Source organism: Andrographis paniculata, unplaced genomic scaffold (assembly GCF_009805555.1).
Source record: "Andrographis paniculata isolate CXL003 unplaced genomic scaffold, ASM980555v1 Contig95END, whole genome shotgun sequence".
Taxonomy (NCBI): Eukaryota; Viridiplantae; Streptophyta; class Magnoliopsida; order Lamiales; family Acanthaceae; genus Andrographis; species Andrographis paniculata.
This window is the reverse complement of record NW_026137634.1, coordinates 1,445,841-1,464,216: the sequence shown is the minus strand read 5'-3', so window position 1 is coordinate 1,464,216 and position 18,376 is coordinate 1,445,841. Positions and strand designations below refer to the sequence as shown.

The window sequence follows — 18,376 nt, the reverse complement described above, 5'->3', positions numbered from 1 at the left end:
CATGATGACATGTGGGATTATAACACATGTTTGTTCACGAGAATTATCTTTATGTAAATTCACCTTTCGACCAAAAAAATAAAAATAAAAATAGTGACAAATATAAAAATAATAATAATAAAAAAAAAAAAAAAAGGAAATTTCATTGATCAATTCACCTTTCTCCTCTGCCTTTTACTGTCCGTAGGACAATTATGGAATATTAGCCAATCCATGAATGATCAAATTCCCCAATAAAGTTGATGGTCCTTGCATGGAAATAAATAAATAAATAAAATAAAATAAATTCATATGCATGCATGTGTTGATTTGAACTTGGTAAAAAGTGAAACAATAAATTTAATAATAATGATAATAAAGTTATTGAAAATACTAAAAAGTTGATATATGATGTGATATTTTGTAAAAAAAAAAATAAAAATTGATAGAATGTTCCGAGAAGAAGTAGCGTTAATTAATAATATCAAAAGTTTTAAAAATGTCTATGTAAAATATTCAATAATTTGAAGTATGTGATCGATGAATGTTTAAAGTTATGGTGCAGAATTTAGTATTGGATATAATATTCGATTATAAGTCATAGATATATAGGGAATGTTTCGAATTATTGCCTAAAAATTAGTTATCTGGAAAAACAACTCACCGGAAAATGGTGCGCACATGACAATTATGAGATGTTGTACAATAACAATTTTGTTTAATTTTGATTTGACATTGATTTAAAATAAAATGTTGATTTGAATTTTTGTTTAAGTAATGTTTTGATGTGATATTTGAGTAAAAAATAATGTATTTTAATTAAAAATCTCGCATACTGAATATTATAGATTTGTGTTTGAAATCATAAACAAATGACTTTGATTGTTCATTGGAAGTTAGTTGGATGAAATTAATTATAATTAAATTTAAAATACATATTTAAGTGTTAATATATATATCAATAAAACATAGGAATATTATAAATAACAAAACTTTATATAATATAGATAAAATAATATATATTCATAAATCATTAATATAAATTATTTTTTATAAAAAAATAATTCTGTTTGTTAGGTAAAAATACATAAATATTTTGAATGAATCACTGAAATGGTAACCAAACAAATCCCCACACACTCAACCCAATTTGTTGTCTTAATACATAGTTTGCATATTATTGCATTTTGGTTGAAATTTTACACATGGCACGATTCGAAAAATAATGATTTATGGTTCTTATAATTTAATAATAATAAAAAAAATTAGAATAGAATCTAACATTACTTTTGTGTTCATGTTAAAAGCAATATCGACCTACTTATTTTGATCAAACATACTTTCCCTTGAACTCTCCATCAAGATCGAATCTTCTCCAAGGCATCATTTCAAAGTATAAACTTGATTCCAAAATTTTGTCAAAATTGTGTTGTTATTATACAAATTCAATAAATTGGCATGAATAATGCAAAATTTCAAATAAAATCTAACATGGATTGAACATGACTCCATCGAAGAGGAAATCGACTACTTCGACAATTGAAAAAATAATTGCTAAATCTTATTTTTAAAAATAGAAATTTTTAAAATTTATATAATTATATTTATTTATTTATGTATGGGAGATAAAAATAAAAGATTGATAGGTGAATTCACTTTTGATTTTCTTATTTTTTTTTTTTTTTTTGTAAATAATTGAGATAAAAAATTAAACATAATGCTATTATTGTTATTATTGTTTCTGCTTTAGAAATTATATAAGATCTATTTGTATTATATAAAATTTTATACTATATATTAAACTGCAAATTCATTAACACTTTTCAGAGAATACTTTTTGAAAGGTAAAAAACTATAACTGAAATTACATATGGTCATTTTTCTTTTTTATGATGTGAGAACATGCAGCCACTACTCGAAAGTGCGCACTGGATAAACCTTCGACCGAACCTAATACCCTGCAAACCAGACCCATGAAAAAGTCACACTAGACGAACCATGTATGGCAGGTGACCTGAGGCGTCGGTGGTTTGAAAATAAATAAATAAATAATGGTTTTTAAATAAAAAGAAAATAAAAATAAAAACCAGAAACTTATTTATTTTTAAAATAAATAAATAATGGTTTTGAAATATTAAAAAAATTTATTTAGAAATTTGTAGTATATATATTGTATTTGGTGGAGAATTGGAGACAATGTCTGAAAGTTGGAGGTGTGATTGTGAGTGGGGCCAAAATCTATTTTGATGTATGGATAAATACAAGAAGCGAAAGCTGTGCAAAAGCTACGCTCACGTTCTTTCTCTCTCTCCCTTTTCCATTTCGGAATCTCTCTCAACTCAAACCATATAAAATTATTCTCTCTCTCTACTCTCTCTCTCTCTCTCTCTTTGGGAATGAATGTCTGAAACCATTTTATATTTTACGATTTTTTTTTTAAAAAATAAAAAAATAAAAAAATAAAAAAATTTATGTCTGATTTGAGGATGTGTTTGGTCTGTGTTTTGATTTTGAAACTTCTTTAATATATAAGTATAAACAAATGTATTGATAATATAAAAATAATACTACCTTCGTTTAGTTCTAAATTCTAAGAGTTTCATTTACTTTTTCAAGTTGATCTTTAAATATTAATTATTATATGATAATATAGTACAAATTAAGAGAAAATGACAAAAATACCTATATTAGTGTCTTATAATACTATTATAACAACATTTGTGTAAGAAATTATACAAATATAAATATTTTTTTAATGTTAAGTCTTAAATGATAGAAAAGATAAATGAAACCCTTAAAGTCGGACGGAGGAGTATTTTATTTTGAATTGTTGATCTTTTTAATAAAAAGAGTATATTAATTGAAAAGAATGTTGAAAAATTTTAGTTGGTGAACAAACTCTAATTTAGATATTTAAAATTTTAATTTAAATAATACTTGATGTAAGAAAAATTAAAGCCTAATTTGCTTGTTTTGTGAAAAATTTCCAATAGATAATCCAAAAAAAATTACTATACTACACATTTATTATTTTGATATTAAATACAAATTTTCTATATTTTACGTAAAATAATTTTATTCGAACCAAAACACAAACAAACACACCCTAAACAATAACAAAATTTTATGAAAACTAAAAAGAAACACATATCTTTCACATTTTTTTAACTGGCCCTTATTTTTTTTTCAATAAAAGTACATACAATTTTTCTTAAAATAAATCATATTAAATTGGTATTTAAACAAATGCCCCCTTAAATAAACACAAATTTCTAAATTAACAACTTATTTTTCCATATACTTTCATGGTTTATTATCATTATCTATCAATTATAAGTATTTTTTTTTAAAAAAAAAGATATTTATGTAATGAATTTCTAGACTTGTTTTTAAATTTGAGAATTTGTACAAATGGTTATAATTGAACTGGCCCGAAGAACTCCTTTCCCTAGGCATAGTGACTTATTATTTGTTGTTATTCGAACCTTTTAACATTTCAATTTTGTTTAATTGTATTTTGATTTCCTCAATCTACAATATATATATATATATATATCATAATCTTTCCTTGATTTTGTCAAGAAATTTATACGGTAATAATTCATACAATATATATATTCATCACAGTTGATTTCAGTACAACGGCATTTTGACGTAATACAAATAGATATTTACATCGAAAATACTACAATTAATTTTAACACAAGTTTATGTTAAAATATCACCAATGTATGTCATAAATTGACACTACATAGTAATAATTCACATAATACATATCGCGAATGATGTCTGAACTATTAAAAAGTTTTTTGGTAAGATGATTATTTAACATAGTATCAGAGCCGGGATATCCTATGTTTGAGTTATACCATCCTCATTCGTTCCTCCTCAAATACATATCTATTGACTTTATAATTAGTAAATAAATCAATTTTTTTCATTTAAATTTAAATTTTTAAAGGAGATAGTTATTTAATAACGTCTCGTATTCGAATCCTACCGTCATTGTCCGCATTCAAAATTCATGTATTGATTGAATCCACCTTGATTTAATTAATTTCATTCACACGCTTATGTGCTCATAATATTTAGGTGTATTTGATTGATATTTTTATATTTTTTTTTATTAAATAGTAACTTGAAAATAATATTTTATAAAACTGTATAATGTATTTTTTTGAATAATACTAGTGAAAAATAAATTAAAAATAATTGAAAAAAGAAACTCACACACCTAATTTTTTTATTTATTTATTTATTTTATTTTTATTTTTTGTTATACTAAATTTATTTTAGTTTCGGTTCAACACTAGAGTGGATTTTTGTGTCTTGGGAATAACATACAAACACAATAAGCAACAAATTATTAGGCACAATAATTGTTAAACATACCAACTCACTCTCACGAAATTCAAGAAGACAAATATGAATGATATTATTATTATTATTATTATTATTATATAAATATTTTTGAAGGATTTTATATATTGGATATGGTTTTTGTTCTGTTTGTAAAATTTCAAATTCACACTTGAATAGATAAGTTGATGATGAGTTTATGTTATGGTTGAGGAGTGATATCCAATTATCCATTCTGATTCTCTCATTGTGCAATCATCTTTCTTGTTTATGAATTTTTGTTTTCAACTTTATTTATTCATTCATTTATTTATTTCTTGTCCAATCAAAAAAATAAAAATGATAGTAATAAAATCAAATAGAATTGATGTCTATTACTTGAGACCATCAAGCCACACAATTCAGTACTTATCCACACATCGAAAGGCCAGCAACCAAACGAGAGAGAGAGAGAGAGAGAAGGTTGTCCAATATTCCCAATGAATTTCGAGGTTTAGTTAATTACTTAATCTTAAATAGTTGTGTTTCTTGAACTTTGTAATACAACATTACAGTATATATTAATATAATATAAATATAATAGATAATTAGAAATACATGAAATAATTTTAGGTAACATATATAACCACTGACGGATTCACTTTGAAGAAGCGGGGTCACATGACCCTACTTGAATTTATATATATATATATACTTAAATGATAAATTATATAATTAATTATAATATATATTCTTATATTATTATTTGTGTACTTTTTATTCAAATGGTAATTTTTTTCGTTCTATTGTATTTTGTATTCAAATGACGGCATCAGATACAAAGTATGTCGATTTGATAATTTTTTTAATTTTATTTTATTTTTATCGCAACTCTATAATTCAATCATAATTTTTCTTCAATTTTAACTACAAATAATCATGTGATTAAATATTTTTAATTTATAAAAACATGTAAAGGATAATTGTAATTTATATGTATTACTCCCTCTGTGTCCCACATAATTTATTCACTTTTTCTATTTTTATATATCTCACATAATTTATCATTTCTTTTTTTAAATATAAGTATAAACTTTAATCAGGTTCTAAAATTTATAATTTATAATTTTTTTATTTTAACTAAACTAACTATTTATCATCTTAATCTTAAATTTATAATTATTTTTTTTACTAATTCACTTTTTAATTAATTACTAATTACTTAATACCTAAAACTCCGTGCTCAACTAATGTGGATAAATTAACCGGAACAAAGTAAATATATTGTAATGATATTTTATCAAATTGTGCACCCACTTAAAAAATTCGACTGGATCTGCCATATTATGTAATAATTGTTTTCTGCCACATTATGGCTATTCTAAACCCCTCCCATATATATATATATATATATACACACATTCATAAATTTGTGTATGTATATATGTATGTATGTCTAAATAAATATACATATATTTTGCAGGACCTACCATGTAATGAGTCAAAAAATGACAATGGAACAATGAGTATGGGAAACAATGGTTCTTATAAATGGATTGAGACATTTGAGACATTATAAATTTATATATTGTCTGTCACAACTATGTTCTCAATATATATCCATATGATGCTGAAATTAAACTAAATGTTAGAATGTTTTAAACCTCGGCAAAATCGCATCCCGATCTGATCTACCTACTCGCTTGTAGTCGATAATAAAGGGAAATGCAAAATGTAGACAATTCGCCGAAAATGGGTTGACACATCTTTGTCGATTTAAGTGAAGCAAGAGTCGGGGAATACAAACCGAAGTATACTCTTATGTCTATATATGTTCTCAATGTCGCAAATTTAATAACATTCACGGTGAATATAAATAATGCACATATATATGATTGGTTAACTTATTCAATGAAGTGAAATGACGATGAGTATCGTGACAAGCTTCGATAAAAATGTGAAAATTTCTCTAACACTTTTGGATCGAGCTTGCAAGAAGCTAAGCACAATTTAACATTTTTGCAAAACAATATGAGTACACCTTTTTTCGTCTGAGATAAATATAATACTCCCTCCGTCCCACATTGGATGTCTGGTAGACACGAGAATTTATGATAAATATAATTAGTAGATAATTAAGAATGTATTAGTAAAAATAATTATCTTATAATATAAATAATTATAAATTAAGATTAAAATAACTAATTAGTTTAATTAAAACTAAAAAAAAATTATAAATTATAAATTTTAAAATGATATTAAACTGTATAATTATTTTAAAAAAAAAAAGTGACATGAGATGTGCGACGGACAGAAACAACAATGTGGACATAGTAGGTGAACGGAGGGAGTATTTTTTTCTACTGAAATTAAAGAATTTAATTTAAATAGTAAAATTATGATTAAAAACTCGAAAGGAACAAACTTACTTATCTTCTTCCCAAAGGCTTTTGATTTTATTATTATTATTATTATTAAGATGAATACATGCAAAGGATGGAAAATGCACTTTATTTAATTATTTTTTATTTCATGACAATTAAACCATATAAGAATTATATCAATAAATTTTTTAACTAAAAGACACATTGGCTCTGTTTATACAATAATTATGTAGATTTATTGACTTAAAATAGTGTTAATTTAAACTTTACTTAAATATTATGTTAATATCATATTTTATTAAAAAAATAATATAAATTAAATATTGATAATTTGATTTGAAATTAAATACACACAGAAAAAAAAAGCAATTTAAGAACAATTACCATTAAAAATAAATAAAATAAAAGGAAGTGGGGAGAGAGAGAAAGATGGAGAGAGAGAAACACACACATCATCATCATACACGTGCGAAGACACTATAGATGTACCCCCCACCCCCTCCCCCTCCCCTTTCTGCATCGAAAAAGTAGGCAATTAAGGGAAGAACCTCTCTCTCTCTTACAGAGTTTCATCTCTCTCTCTCTCTAAAAAGTTGAAGAAGACAATAAAATGATTGAAGCCTTTATAATCTCACCAAGTCAATAGTGTATTATTGGGCTTCTCAAATCTCCTCTCTTCTTTTTCCCTTCTTCTACTTCTGCTCTAAAGAAAAGAAAGAGATTCATCCATCCATCCATCCATCAAACCCCATCACTTTTACAAATAAATATTACCAACCTTTAAATTCAACACCTTCCTCTCTTTTCTTCTCAAAACCAACATATATATAGAGAGAGAAATAGAAATAGAGAGAGATTGTGGTTCTGAAGAGTGAGAAAGAAAGTAAAAAAAAAAACAAAGAAAAAGAAATGGCTCTGGAAGCACTGTCTTCGACAGAGCTGTTGAACTTCATCATGTACGATTCCAATCTCTCAGCTCCACCAGTTCCTCCTCCTCCATTCTGCAACGATTCCTCCGACAACTCTCCTCCGGCGGCGGCGGCGGAGTCCGGGAGGAAGAAGCGGCGGCGGAGGCCCAAAGTGTGCAAGAACAAGAAGGAAGCGGAGACGCAGCGAATGACCCACATTGCCGTCGAACGCAACCGCCGCAAGCAAATGAATGAACACTTGGCTGTTCTCAGGTCTCTCATGCCCGAATCTTATGTCCAAAGAGTAAGCACATTTATTTATTTATTACATCTATAATCAATTCTTTAATTTTAGTATTATTATTCTTTATTATCATCCCAATTGTTTAATTTCCTCTATCTCTTCTTGTCTCTTTAGAGAATCCAAATTCTCTTTTACTTCGTTGCTGTACTGGTGAATGATTTGTTTTTTTTTTTTTTTTTGTTTTGGAAGTTTTGTTCTTGATTATGTGTGGAAGTGTTTTTGGAGGTGGAGTTTGATTCGGAAACAGTGTTAGTGTTTTTTTTTTTTAAAAAAATAATTTGATAGATAGATAGAGTCTATAATATGCGTTCTTCTCTCTAGTCTTGTTGATTTGATTCTGTAATTCATGGCATTATTGTCTTAAAATTCTTTTTTTAAGTAGGAGACAACCATATATGACAAAGGATAGTCAGTCCCAGCTATATATATATATATATAACAAAATCACTACCTCTCTCTCTCTCTCTCTCTCTCTCTCTCTCTCTCAACAACCAAGTTTCAATGGAATGGATGCATTCTGCTCAAATATATATATATTTTAAAAACTTAAGAATCCCATCGGAAGTTTTTGATAATTTTAATAGTTCTACGACTGTTTCACACTTCTGATCACTGAACGGAACATAGTGACGTAACTATACCTCTCTCTCTCTCTATCTCTATCTCTCTCTCTAGAAATAGATAGGATATGATATGATATGATATATTTTTCTCTATCTCTTGCTTTCTCTCTCCTGTCTTGTTATTGTCCCTGCTGCTGCTGTATTGATGAAATTTCAATATTCTTGCATAAGTACCATGTTTCATACATCATTAATTACTTTCCAGTTGTGGCTTCATTTCATTTTTTTTCATTTCAAACACTACTCTACTGTTCTTCTCCCCCTCCCTTGTTTTCTCATTTTAAATTAATTCATTCCAAATATTTAAAAAAAAAAAAAAAATTGAAATCAAACTCTTCCTAACAACATTTTTTTTCAAAAAAATTTTGTAGGGTGACCAAGCTTCGATTGTTGGTGGAGCCATAGAGTTTGTGAAGGAACTTGAGCACATTTTGCAGTCACTTGAGGCCAAGAAGTATTCATTATTGCTCAAAGGAAATGGCCAAGAAAACAAGGACCACATCCCTAATCCAAACCCTAACCCTAACCCTAATCCAAATCTTGATCATCACAATGATCTTGTCGACACCAACCAATCCATTTTGGGAAGCCCTTTTGCTCAATTCTTTGCATACCCTCAATTCAGCTGTTCCCACAACCACAACAACAACAATCATTTGGGCAACAAATTCTCATCCCAAACCAAGGCTGCCATTGCCGACATCGAAGTCACCTTAATCGAAACCCACGCCAACATCCGGATTCTTTCTCGCCGGAGGGTCCGCCAGCTGTCAAAGATCGTCGCCGCCTTCCATTCAGTCCTCCTCTCGATTCTCCACCTCAATGTCACTACCTTGGACGCATTCGTGCTCTACTCCATTAGCGCTAAGGTACGTCGCACATGGATAAGTCTCTCTTGCGAATTTTGTCCATTCATTCGATATATATATTTTTTAAAGTTATCCGAATATATATATATATATATATATATAGGATAAAGTATATATTAGCCACTTGAATTGAAGATATCTTGATGAAACACATTTAAAAAAAATTAGTATCATATATACTCATTGTACTCAAATTTATAATTCCTTAGGATAAAGTATATATTAGCTATTTGAATTACCAATAATATTCGAAGATATCTTGAGAACACATGTGATGTTTTTTAAAATTGTTTGTTAACTTAGTATATAGGATAAAACAAAATTTGGGTTTTTTTTTTTTTTTTTTTTTTTTTATGGTTTTTATTGTTCGTTTGCATGTAGTTGTTTAAATGTCTTAACATGGTTAAAATTGCAATTTACTCTATGAAGTTACATATAATGAGACAGGAGAAGTCACTGTCCTAATTTTGTATGGACCGTTGGTCATGTTTCTCTCTCTCTCTTTCTTTCTCTCACTCTAAGGCTTTTTTTACAAAGCATGATGATGATAAGAATACAAACCACATTTATTAACTTTGTTTCACTCTATAAAGAAAAATGAAAAATGAAAAATTGTTTCACCATATTCTAACGATTCAATGTTATTTTTTGGTTTCTATTTATTTATTTGTTTGTTACAATTCATATATATATATGCAGTACGTATAATGGCAACAAAACTGACACTGTAAGAAAATGACTTCAGCATGCAAAAGAATCTACTTTTTTTTACACAGTCTGTACGAATTTCCACATCATCTTAAGTACTGTTTAAAGATTCTGCTAGTAAATAGTCAGTAGTACGTATAAATTTTTTATTTTAAATTTTCAAAAAATTCATACTTATATAAAATTGGGTTTTTTATTTTGGGGGATTTTACCAATTTGGAAATGGTTTGATTTAAACATACATGTGCAATGCTTTCGGAAAGGGAACTATTGCCCCATAATTTAGTGGCCATTTTTATATATAGAAACTGTTCATAGATTGTCTTTATTTAGGGTTTTGGGTAAACATATTCTAAGGTTTGTTTCGATTAATTCATTCACATATTACACATACATTTATATATTTATTTTATTTTATTTTATATTTTATATTTGCAGGTGGAAGAAGGTTGCCAACTGAACTCAGCAGATGACATAGCAGGAGCAGTTCATCACATGCTTAGAATAATTGAGGAGGAAGCAATCCTAGGTTGTGACAACCTAAGTTTTAATTAATAAATTAATTAGTACAATTTAATTTGTTGTTATTGATGTTTAATTTACATTGTTTAATCGGCTGTGAATGTTTCTATGATCTTTGTTTTTATTTCATGTCCCTATATTTTTTATGTTTTTTTTTTTTTTTTCATTGATATTGGTAGATTTATAGGGTTGTGATGATTTTTGCTAAATGATAATGATAATGGCGGAAAGTAATAAATATTTAAATAAGACCAAATAAAAATTACAGTATTTTATTTATTTATTCTCTGAGTGACATGACCTAGAGGTTTATGTTGACCCAAAATTTGATTGGAGTTATTCTATTTTTTAATCAAATTTCTTGGGATTTTAAAAAAGACACATAGGTGCATGTTTATATTCCCCAAAATAAATTTTATATATGATTATTAAAATTAATATGAACTATATGTGTCAGGTCAACAAGAATGACCTGTCACGTTACATAAGCATTGGAAATATATATAATATTATTCTTATTTTTATAAGTCGAATTAATTTTATATCACCACAATTCACAGCAATATAATATATGCTCTACTAAATTCTTTCTTTCAGTCTATGTTATTTACTACTCTCCCATCACAAAATAATAATTTAATTTTTCTATTTTTATTTATTTTAAAATAATAGTATCATTTTAAAAAATAATTATATCATTTTCAAATTATTCTTACAGTTTTATAATAAGGACATTTGAATATTTTATTATTTATTCTATATTCACTTTCAATATAATATTATTTATGCTATGATTCCGGGTCGAAAGAAGCATTTTATTTTTAGATACTATATTATTTCATTTTTATAGCTTGTAAACTCATATAATAGACGTGTAAAATGATTAAAAAAACCAATATAAATTATAAATTACTTGCAATAAATTTATATGTAGCCATTCATTATTAAAGCAAAGGTGTATGTGAGATGTGGTCCTAAATAATTTTCATAAGAAATTTCTTGGTAAAGAATGTAAGAAAAAACCAAAGTGCAAAAGATTTTGAATTTTTCTGTAGAAATGTGTACAGATACACAAAAATACACAACCTTGCACATAAAAATACAATAATGTTACGTATTTGATTTTTCCATTTTAATTTGTATCTATTTAGATGCAGAATGCAAATCAGGGTTTTCTCTGTCATTTTTTTATTTTATTTTATTTTGTATTAATTAATTAATTTATTTATTTATATTTTCAGTATGGGGATGGATGCAAATTGGCTTTTTATTACTTTATGGGGTGCAGATTTGTTTGCTTCTGTGATATAATCTGAAACCTAATTAAGAATTGTGTCATTTAGTGGAGGTTTGAAAGGGACTTTCCCAATACAAAGCTATGCTGCTTTTAGCCCTTCTTTTTTTTAAAAAAAAAAACTATTTTTTTTTCACAAAAAATTATTATTATTATTTTTAATTTAAATTATCTCACTTTTGTTACTGAATTTTTTATTATATTTTTTTTGATGCAACATCACAAGGGAGAGTTAAAATCTGTAAAACCTGTTAATAGATTTGTTTTTCTTTCTAGTTGAGTTTTGGAAAATTTTGTATATATATATATAGTTTTTGCTAAATTGCACAAAACTTATCCGTCGTTTCATGAAATTGCGTTAAATTTTCTATACTTTTAAAACTGCATCAAACTCTATTATGGTTTCATAAACTCTGCGTCTAATCCCTCGGCGGTCTTTATTTAACGGTATTTGATCTAAATGCGCCCAAACTGCAAATAAATTTTAAAATCTCAAATTTTAAACCCCTAAAATTATAAATATATTCATTTTTCTTGTATTTAGTCTAAAAAAAATAATAACTATACTAAAAAACAGTTATTTTTATCAGATTTTAAGAGTTTATTTTTATTTTTTTAAAGATAAATATAAGAAAAAATATATATATTTGTAATTTTAGAGGTTTAAAACTTAAAATTCTAAAATTTATTCACAGTTTAGACGCATTTAGGTCAAATACTGTTAAATAAGGACCGCCGAGGGTTAGACGCAGAATTTATGAAACTATAAAAGAATTTGACGCAATTTTAAAAATATGAGGGATTTGGCGCAATTTCATTAAACAACATGTGAATTTTGTGTAATTTAGCCATGTTATAAACATGAAAAGTTTACAATTTTAGTTGTATTAGTATAATATTTTTGCATATGTTTAATTTATTGTATATTTGGGTCGATGCGAAACTCAATAGATTGAGGTTTAGACACGCAACCTGATCCACACAATAGTGCTGTACTGAAAATTGTTATTTTTGTCTTCTGATATCTGAATTCACAACTCTCCAGAGAAAAATAAAATAAAATATCACAAAATAAATAAATTGAAAGTATAATTGACCATAAGTACAGGACTGAATTTACAATTTTTTTTTTTTTTTCATCGTGTCACTAATGAAGTTTGATGTTCTTGATTATGGATAGCATACTTACATTTTTTTTAAAAAATTTTTTGGGATAAATTTTAGATGTAAAATTATTTCAAGGATAACAAGTTGATTAAAAATGTTCGGATTTGCATTTGACTTCTTGATGAGAAAATAAAATTGATATATGTACATTGTCAACTGACAACGATAAGATTTTGACATTTCTGACAAGTCAAGTGGATGAAAAAAAATTGAGGGTTGTTGTAGAGTTGATGTTATCCCCAAATTAAAATAGATTGGAGTTTCAATTGATTCATGAAAACTTGATGAACATCATTCTCTCTAGTAATAAACAATTTTTTATTTTATTTTTATTTTATGCATTCTCATTTATCGAGCAATCAAGAAGATTTTGCAAAGTTTTATGTATATTCATTATTGAAGGAGTCGAGTCATGTATATTATTTATATTATTTTTAACTACTAATTACAATTAAAATATTATTGTTTTTTAAATTTTACGTCAAAAGTAATTGTATATTTTCAAAACAAACGGAGAATATATTTTTATTAAAAATTATATATAGAGAACCTAATTTTAGCATTTTCTTTTACATATTTTTTGATTATTTATATAATATATGTACTCATTAAAAAATACATAATAATAAATTCGTGTAGATCCACCAATTGACAAGGTGATGGGTGAAATAATGATCCATAATTTTCTTATTAAAATTTCTAACTCAATACATTTTATTTAGATAAGTAAATATTTAGCTCTATAGTTTTTCCGATTTTTTTTTAAAATAAAATACTTCTTACAAGTGCACACAACTCAAGATGACTGCTGGTTCAGTGATTGTGTTAGGACACCAATGATATATATATATATATATATATATTGATTGATATTGATATTTCTCAATGAAACACTTTCACCCAAATCGAATGTCTTTCTCCCTCTTCATCATCATTTCGATACAACTCTAAGCCCTTTAAATGGCCCCTAAATTTAGCTATCAAACTACTCTATTATTAAATTAATTAACTTTAGGGTTTTCTTTTAATGTTATTAACAATTCAAATTAAAATAAATAATTAATATAACTAGAAATAATTTTTAATAAATATGACACTTTTCATCTAAATTTATTTTTATTTTATTTTTAAAATGATCATACAATAATGTTCTTGACTAAATATGTTATATATTTAAAATACATCATCTAATAATATAGTTTTAAAGTAAATTCATCACATATTCAACCCAATAATACAATGTATTATATTGAAGGCCCAAAGTAGTAAAAAGGCATTGGGCCAAAGTATGGACTCTTTTAGTGTAACAATAATATTTAAAATGGGCTAGACTTATTTTTTAGGCCTATATTTAGAATGGGCTAGATTTTTTTTTTTTTTTTTTTTTTTTTAGGCCTATATTAACTAACCTCTTTTTTCCACTAAATCTTTGTAGATTAAGGTGATTTTGGTATTAATTATTTACCCGTAAAATGATAATTAAAGATACTTTCATATAATTATAATTTTCTATATCTAATAATAGAATTTTTTTTAAAAAATCTACACAAAGTTGAATATAATAGTATAAATGTAGGTTGTGGATCTTGTGTTGATTTGATATATGATATTTATACATATTTTAACATATATTGTATTATACTCTGATTTGACCGGATCAACATATTGATTCATATCCATGAATGTATGATGGCTCTGGTTTTTCTTTTTTTTAATAAAATAATTTTTGAAGTGTAGTATAGGAAATTGTGTAAAAAAAGACTCCTTAAAAATATTTGACTTTTTATAATTTTATAATGATTTTTTTTTTTAACTTTTGTATAAAATATTTTATATTTATTATTAATATATATTTTTTTTTCTAAAATCACAATTGAAAAATAGTACGACAACAGAGCTACATATAGATACATAGACACACACTCAAACTTTATCTCGTCACATATATATATATATATCCTCCAAAAACTCCCTTTTAATTAATTTAACAATCAATATATATATATATATATATGTATCAAGTTATCAAGCTACAAGAATTATTTTAATTAATGGCTCTGAACAACACTGTCCTGGGAGCCCTAAACTTCGTGGCGATGCTCCTTTCGATTCCGGTGATCGGCGCCGGAATCTGGCTGGCGACGGAGGCGGAGAACGCCTGCGTCAAGATCCTGCAATGGCCGGTGATCATTCTGGGGGTGGCGATCCTCCTGGTGGCTCTGGCCGGCTTCATCGGCGGCATCTGGCGGATCCCGTGGCTCCTCATCTCCTACCTCATCGGAATGCTGGTCCTCATCGTCCTCCTCGCAGCCCTCGTCGTCTTCATCTACATGGTCACCGCCAGAGGCTCCTCCGGCCACGCCGTCCCCAGCCGCGCCTACTTGGAGTACGGCCTCGATGACTTCTCCGGGTTTCTGCGGCGGCGCGTGAGGAGCCCCTTCAAGTGGGATCGGATAAGGAGCTGCCTGAGCTCGTCCACCATGTGCGCGCAGCTCAACCAGAGCTATCGAATGGCTCAGGATTTCTTCAATGCTCGTATAACCCCTCTCCAGGTACTAATTAATTAGGGTTTTCACTTCACTTCAATTAATATTAATATTTAATTTTTTTTGCATATACTATATAATTGGAAAAATGAATAATAACGATTGTGTTTTGAAAATTTTGCATTATAGATTATTATTTTGAAATTATAGGAAGTTTTCTCATATTTTTTAAAATATTGTGCAAAATTTTCTGAAAACTGTAGAAAGCTTCCTCAATTTTCAAAAATATTGAACAATTTTTTTTTTAAAAAATAATTATTTGCAACATTAACCTTGTACATTTTTAAAATTTATAAAAAATTACTTAGACTTTTTAGACTGTGAATTATACACAATTTTATTTATACAATATAATGACAAGTGTCAGTTTAATTGATTTGAAATATATATTATTAAAATTTAACCTCCTTTTTTTTATTTTACAAAAATATAAGTATTTTTTCTTATCAAATAATATTGTATTCAAACCCCTAGTTAAATTAAAACTCAAGTAAAGAAGATGTTCTTTTTCTTTTTCTTTTTTTGAATTTTTTAAATTATGAAATATAGTCTTGCAATTTTCAATAAAAAATATCACTTCTTTCTTTCTTTTACATCAAATATATTATTTGAATAAAAATTAGAATGAGAAATTAAAAAAAATAAAAAATAAAAAATAAAGTAACACCCTCATAACTCATTGTATCTCTAATTATTATTATTATTATTATTATTATTTTCATCATTTTAGTTTACAAATTAGCTTCCATATGTATGGTTAGTTTACGCACATGTATAAGGGAAAATTGCAATTTTGATGGTGTATATGGGGAATATATTCTTTTTATTTTGTAATTTATAAAAAAGCTAACTTTCAAAGTTTAAAAACAAAAACCGAGTATGTAAGAAAATAAAATAAAATAAAAATATATGTAAGCAAACAAAACGTAATTTACCAAACAAACAAACATTTTATTTAGGATTGCTTCTTGATTAGATGATTCTTAGAGTGTCTCAGTGCAAAGCTAAAACGTCTTTTAAGTATAAATGGCAAATTTACAGAAGCATAGAATGAAAAAGATTCTTGGAACCACGTGGACTGGACTGGACTCCACACATATTTTCTTTCATCATTAAAATAAAAATAAAAATAAAAATATAGAATAAAATAAAAATTCTTCAATCTTGCTTAATTTACGCAGAAATGTCGCCATAAGAAATCATTCGACTTTAATAAAGTAAGAGTAATGAAGCCCTTTTTTAAAATAATAAAAAAATCCTTCATAAAATATTATTAATGAGTTTGAGGATGAATTTATGTGTTCTTTTAATGTGTGTGTTTTTGTTTGAAATTATCTTTAGAGAAAAAGTTTTGGACTTTTCAATTTTTTTTGAAAATAATAAAAATGTGTGCATTTATATTATTTTAAAAAATAAAAAAAATATTTTATTCAATTTTTTAAAAATGAATATTGATAATTAATATATATATATATATAAACAAACCGTTAATACTTTATATTCCATATGTTAAAAAAATTATTTATATTATTCTGTAAGGGACTTGGTGGTGTATAGTTGAACATGTAACCATGAGGTCATAGGTTCAAACCCCCGATGTCTAAAATGATTAACTTTGTTGCTGCAGTCGGGGTGCTGCAAACCTCCGACGGAGTGCGGATACACGTTCATTAACCCGACCTATTGGATCAGCCCCATCAACAACGCTGCCGACATGGACTGCCTCCAGTGGAGCAACGACCAGACGCAGCTCTGCTACTCGTGCGACTCCTGCAAGGCCGGCCTGCTCGCCGCCATCCGCCACGAGTGGCGGAGCGCCGACATCATCCTCCTCCTCTCCCTGGTGGGGCTCATCTGTGTGTATGTTCTGGGATGCTGCGCTTTCAGGTCTGCCAAAACGGATGAGCTCTTCAGAAAGTATAAGCAGGGAAATACCTACACTTAGTAGCATCATTAATTAAAATTTGGATTTAATTTAATTTAATCTGTTAACTTCTGCAACGAATTAGGTTCCTTTCGTTGATTAGGGTTTTTGTGATACTGTTATTCCTTTCGATATTATTATTATTATTATTATTATTAGTGTAGACTTATTTTTTTAATCTCGTAAATGGACCATTTTATCATTTTATTCTACTAATTGGAATAACATGTCTCAAACTAGTTCTGTAAAACTAAAAAAGTTTCGCACTTTTAGTCTTTCAGCATTGGAGATACCTACACGTGGCTCATTGGAGGATGTGTTCGCCAGCCAGGTTGACAAGTGGATTTTTTTAAATTTTAATTTATTATTTTATCTTTTTTTCAAACAATTGGAAATTAATTTTTTTTTTAAAAAAAAATTAAAATTCTACGTGTTCATCAGATGTCGCTGACCTGACAGACACGTTTACTCCGGCAAGCTACATGGTACACGTAGGCATGTCCGGCACCGATTGACTAAAATTGCAAAAAATTTTCACTTACAAAACTAGTTCGCACAGACTCAGTTATGAGACTAAAATAATAAAAAAGTTCAATTACATGAAAAAAAAAAAACAAAAAAAAAAAAAAAGTCAATTTACCCTTGTTAACCCTTATTATTAGTAGTAGTTTATACTTATTCGAGTTTCATGTAGCTAAGTATTTTATTTTTATCACTTTAACCAGCTTGTATGTGAATTCACAAAATTAAACACGCCTGGGAACCAAAAATGTTGTTACACCATGAAAACTTCCAAGTCACCATCACACA

General features: G+C 27.4%; 2 protein-coding genes across 2 annotated transcripts; both read left to right on the top strand.

The window, feature by feature from the left end:
- Positions 1 to 7,228: 7,228 nt before the first annotated feature.
- Positions 7,229 to 10,781, top strand: LOC127243651 (transcription factor bHLH71). The gene is made up of 3 exons (XM_051263774.1): positions 7,229 to 7,913; positions 8,908 to 9,405; positions 10,552 to 10,781. The coding sequence occupies exons 1-3, from the start codon at positions 7,611 to 7,613 to the stop codon at positions 10,666 to 10,668; spliced, it is 918 nt and encodes a 305-aa protein (XP_051119731.1). The 5' UTR covers positions 7,229 to 7,610; the 3' UTR covers positions 10,669 to 10,781.
- A 4,325-nt stretch (positions 10,782 to 15,106) lies between these two features.
- Positions 15,107 to 17,724, top strand: LOC127243468 (protein TORNADO 2). The gene is made up of 2 exons (XM_051263503.1): positions 15,107 to 15,648; positions 17,270 to 17,724. The coding sequence occupies exons 1-2, from the start codon at positions 15,148 to 15,150 to the stop codon at positions 17,585 to 17,587; spliced, it is 819 nt and encodes a 272-aa protein (XP_051119460.1). The 5' UTR covers positions 15,107 to 15,147; the 3' UTR covers positions 17,588 to 17,724.
- Positions 17,725 to 18,376: the final 652 nt, after the last annotated feature.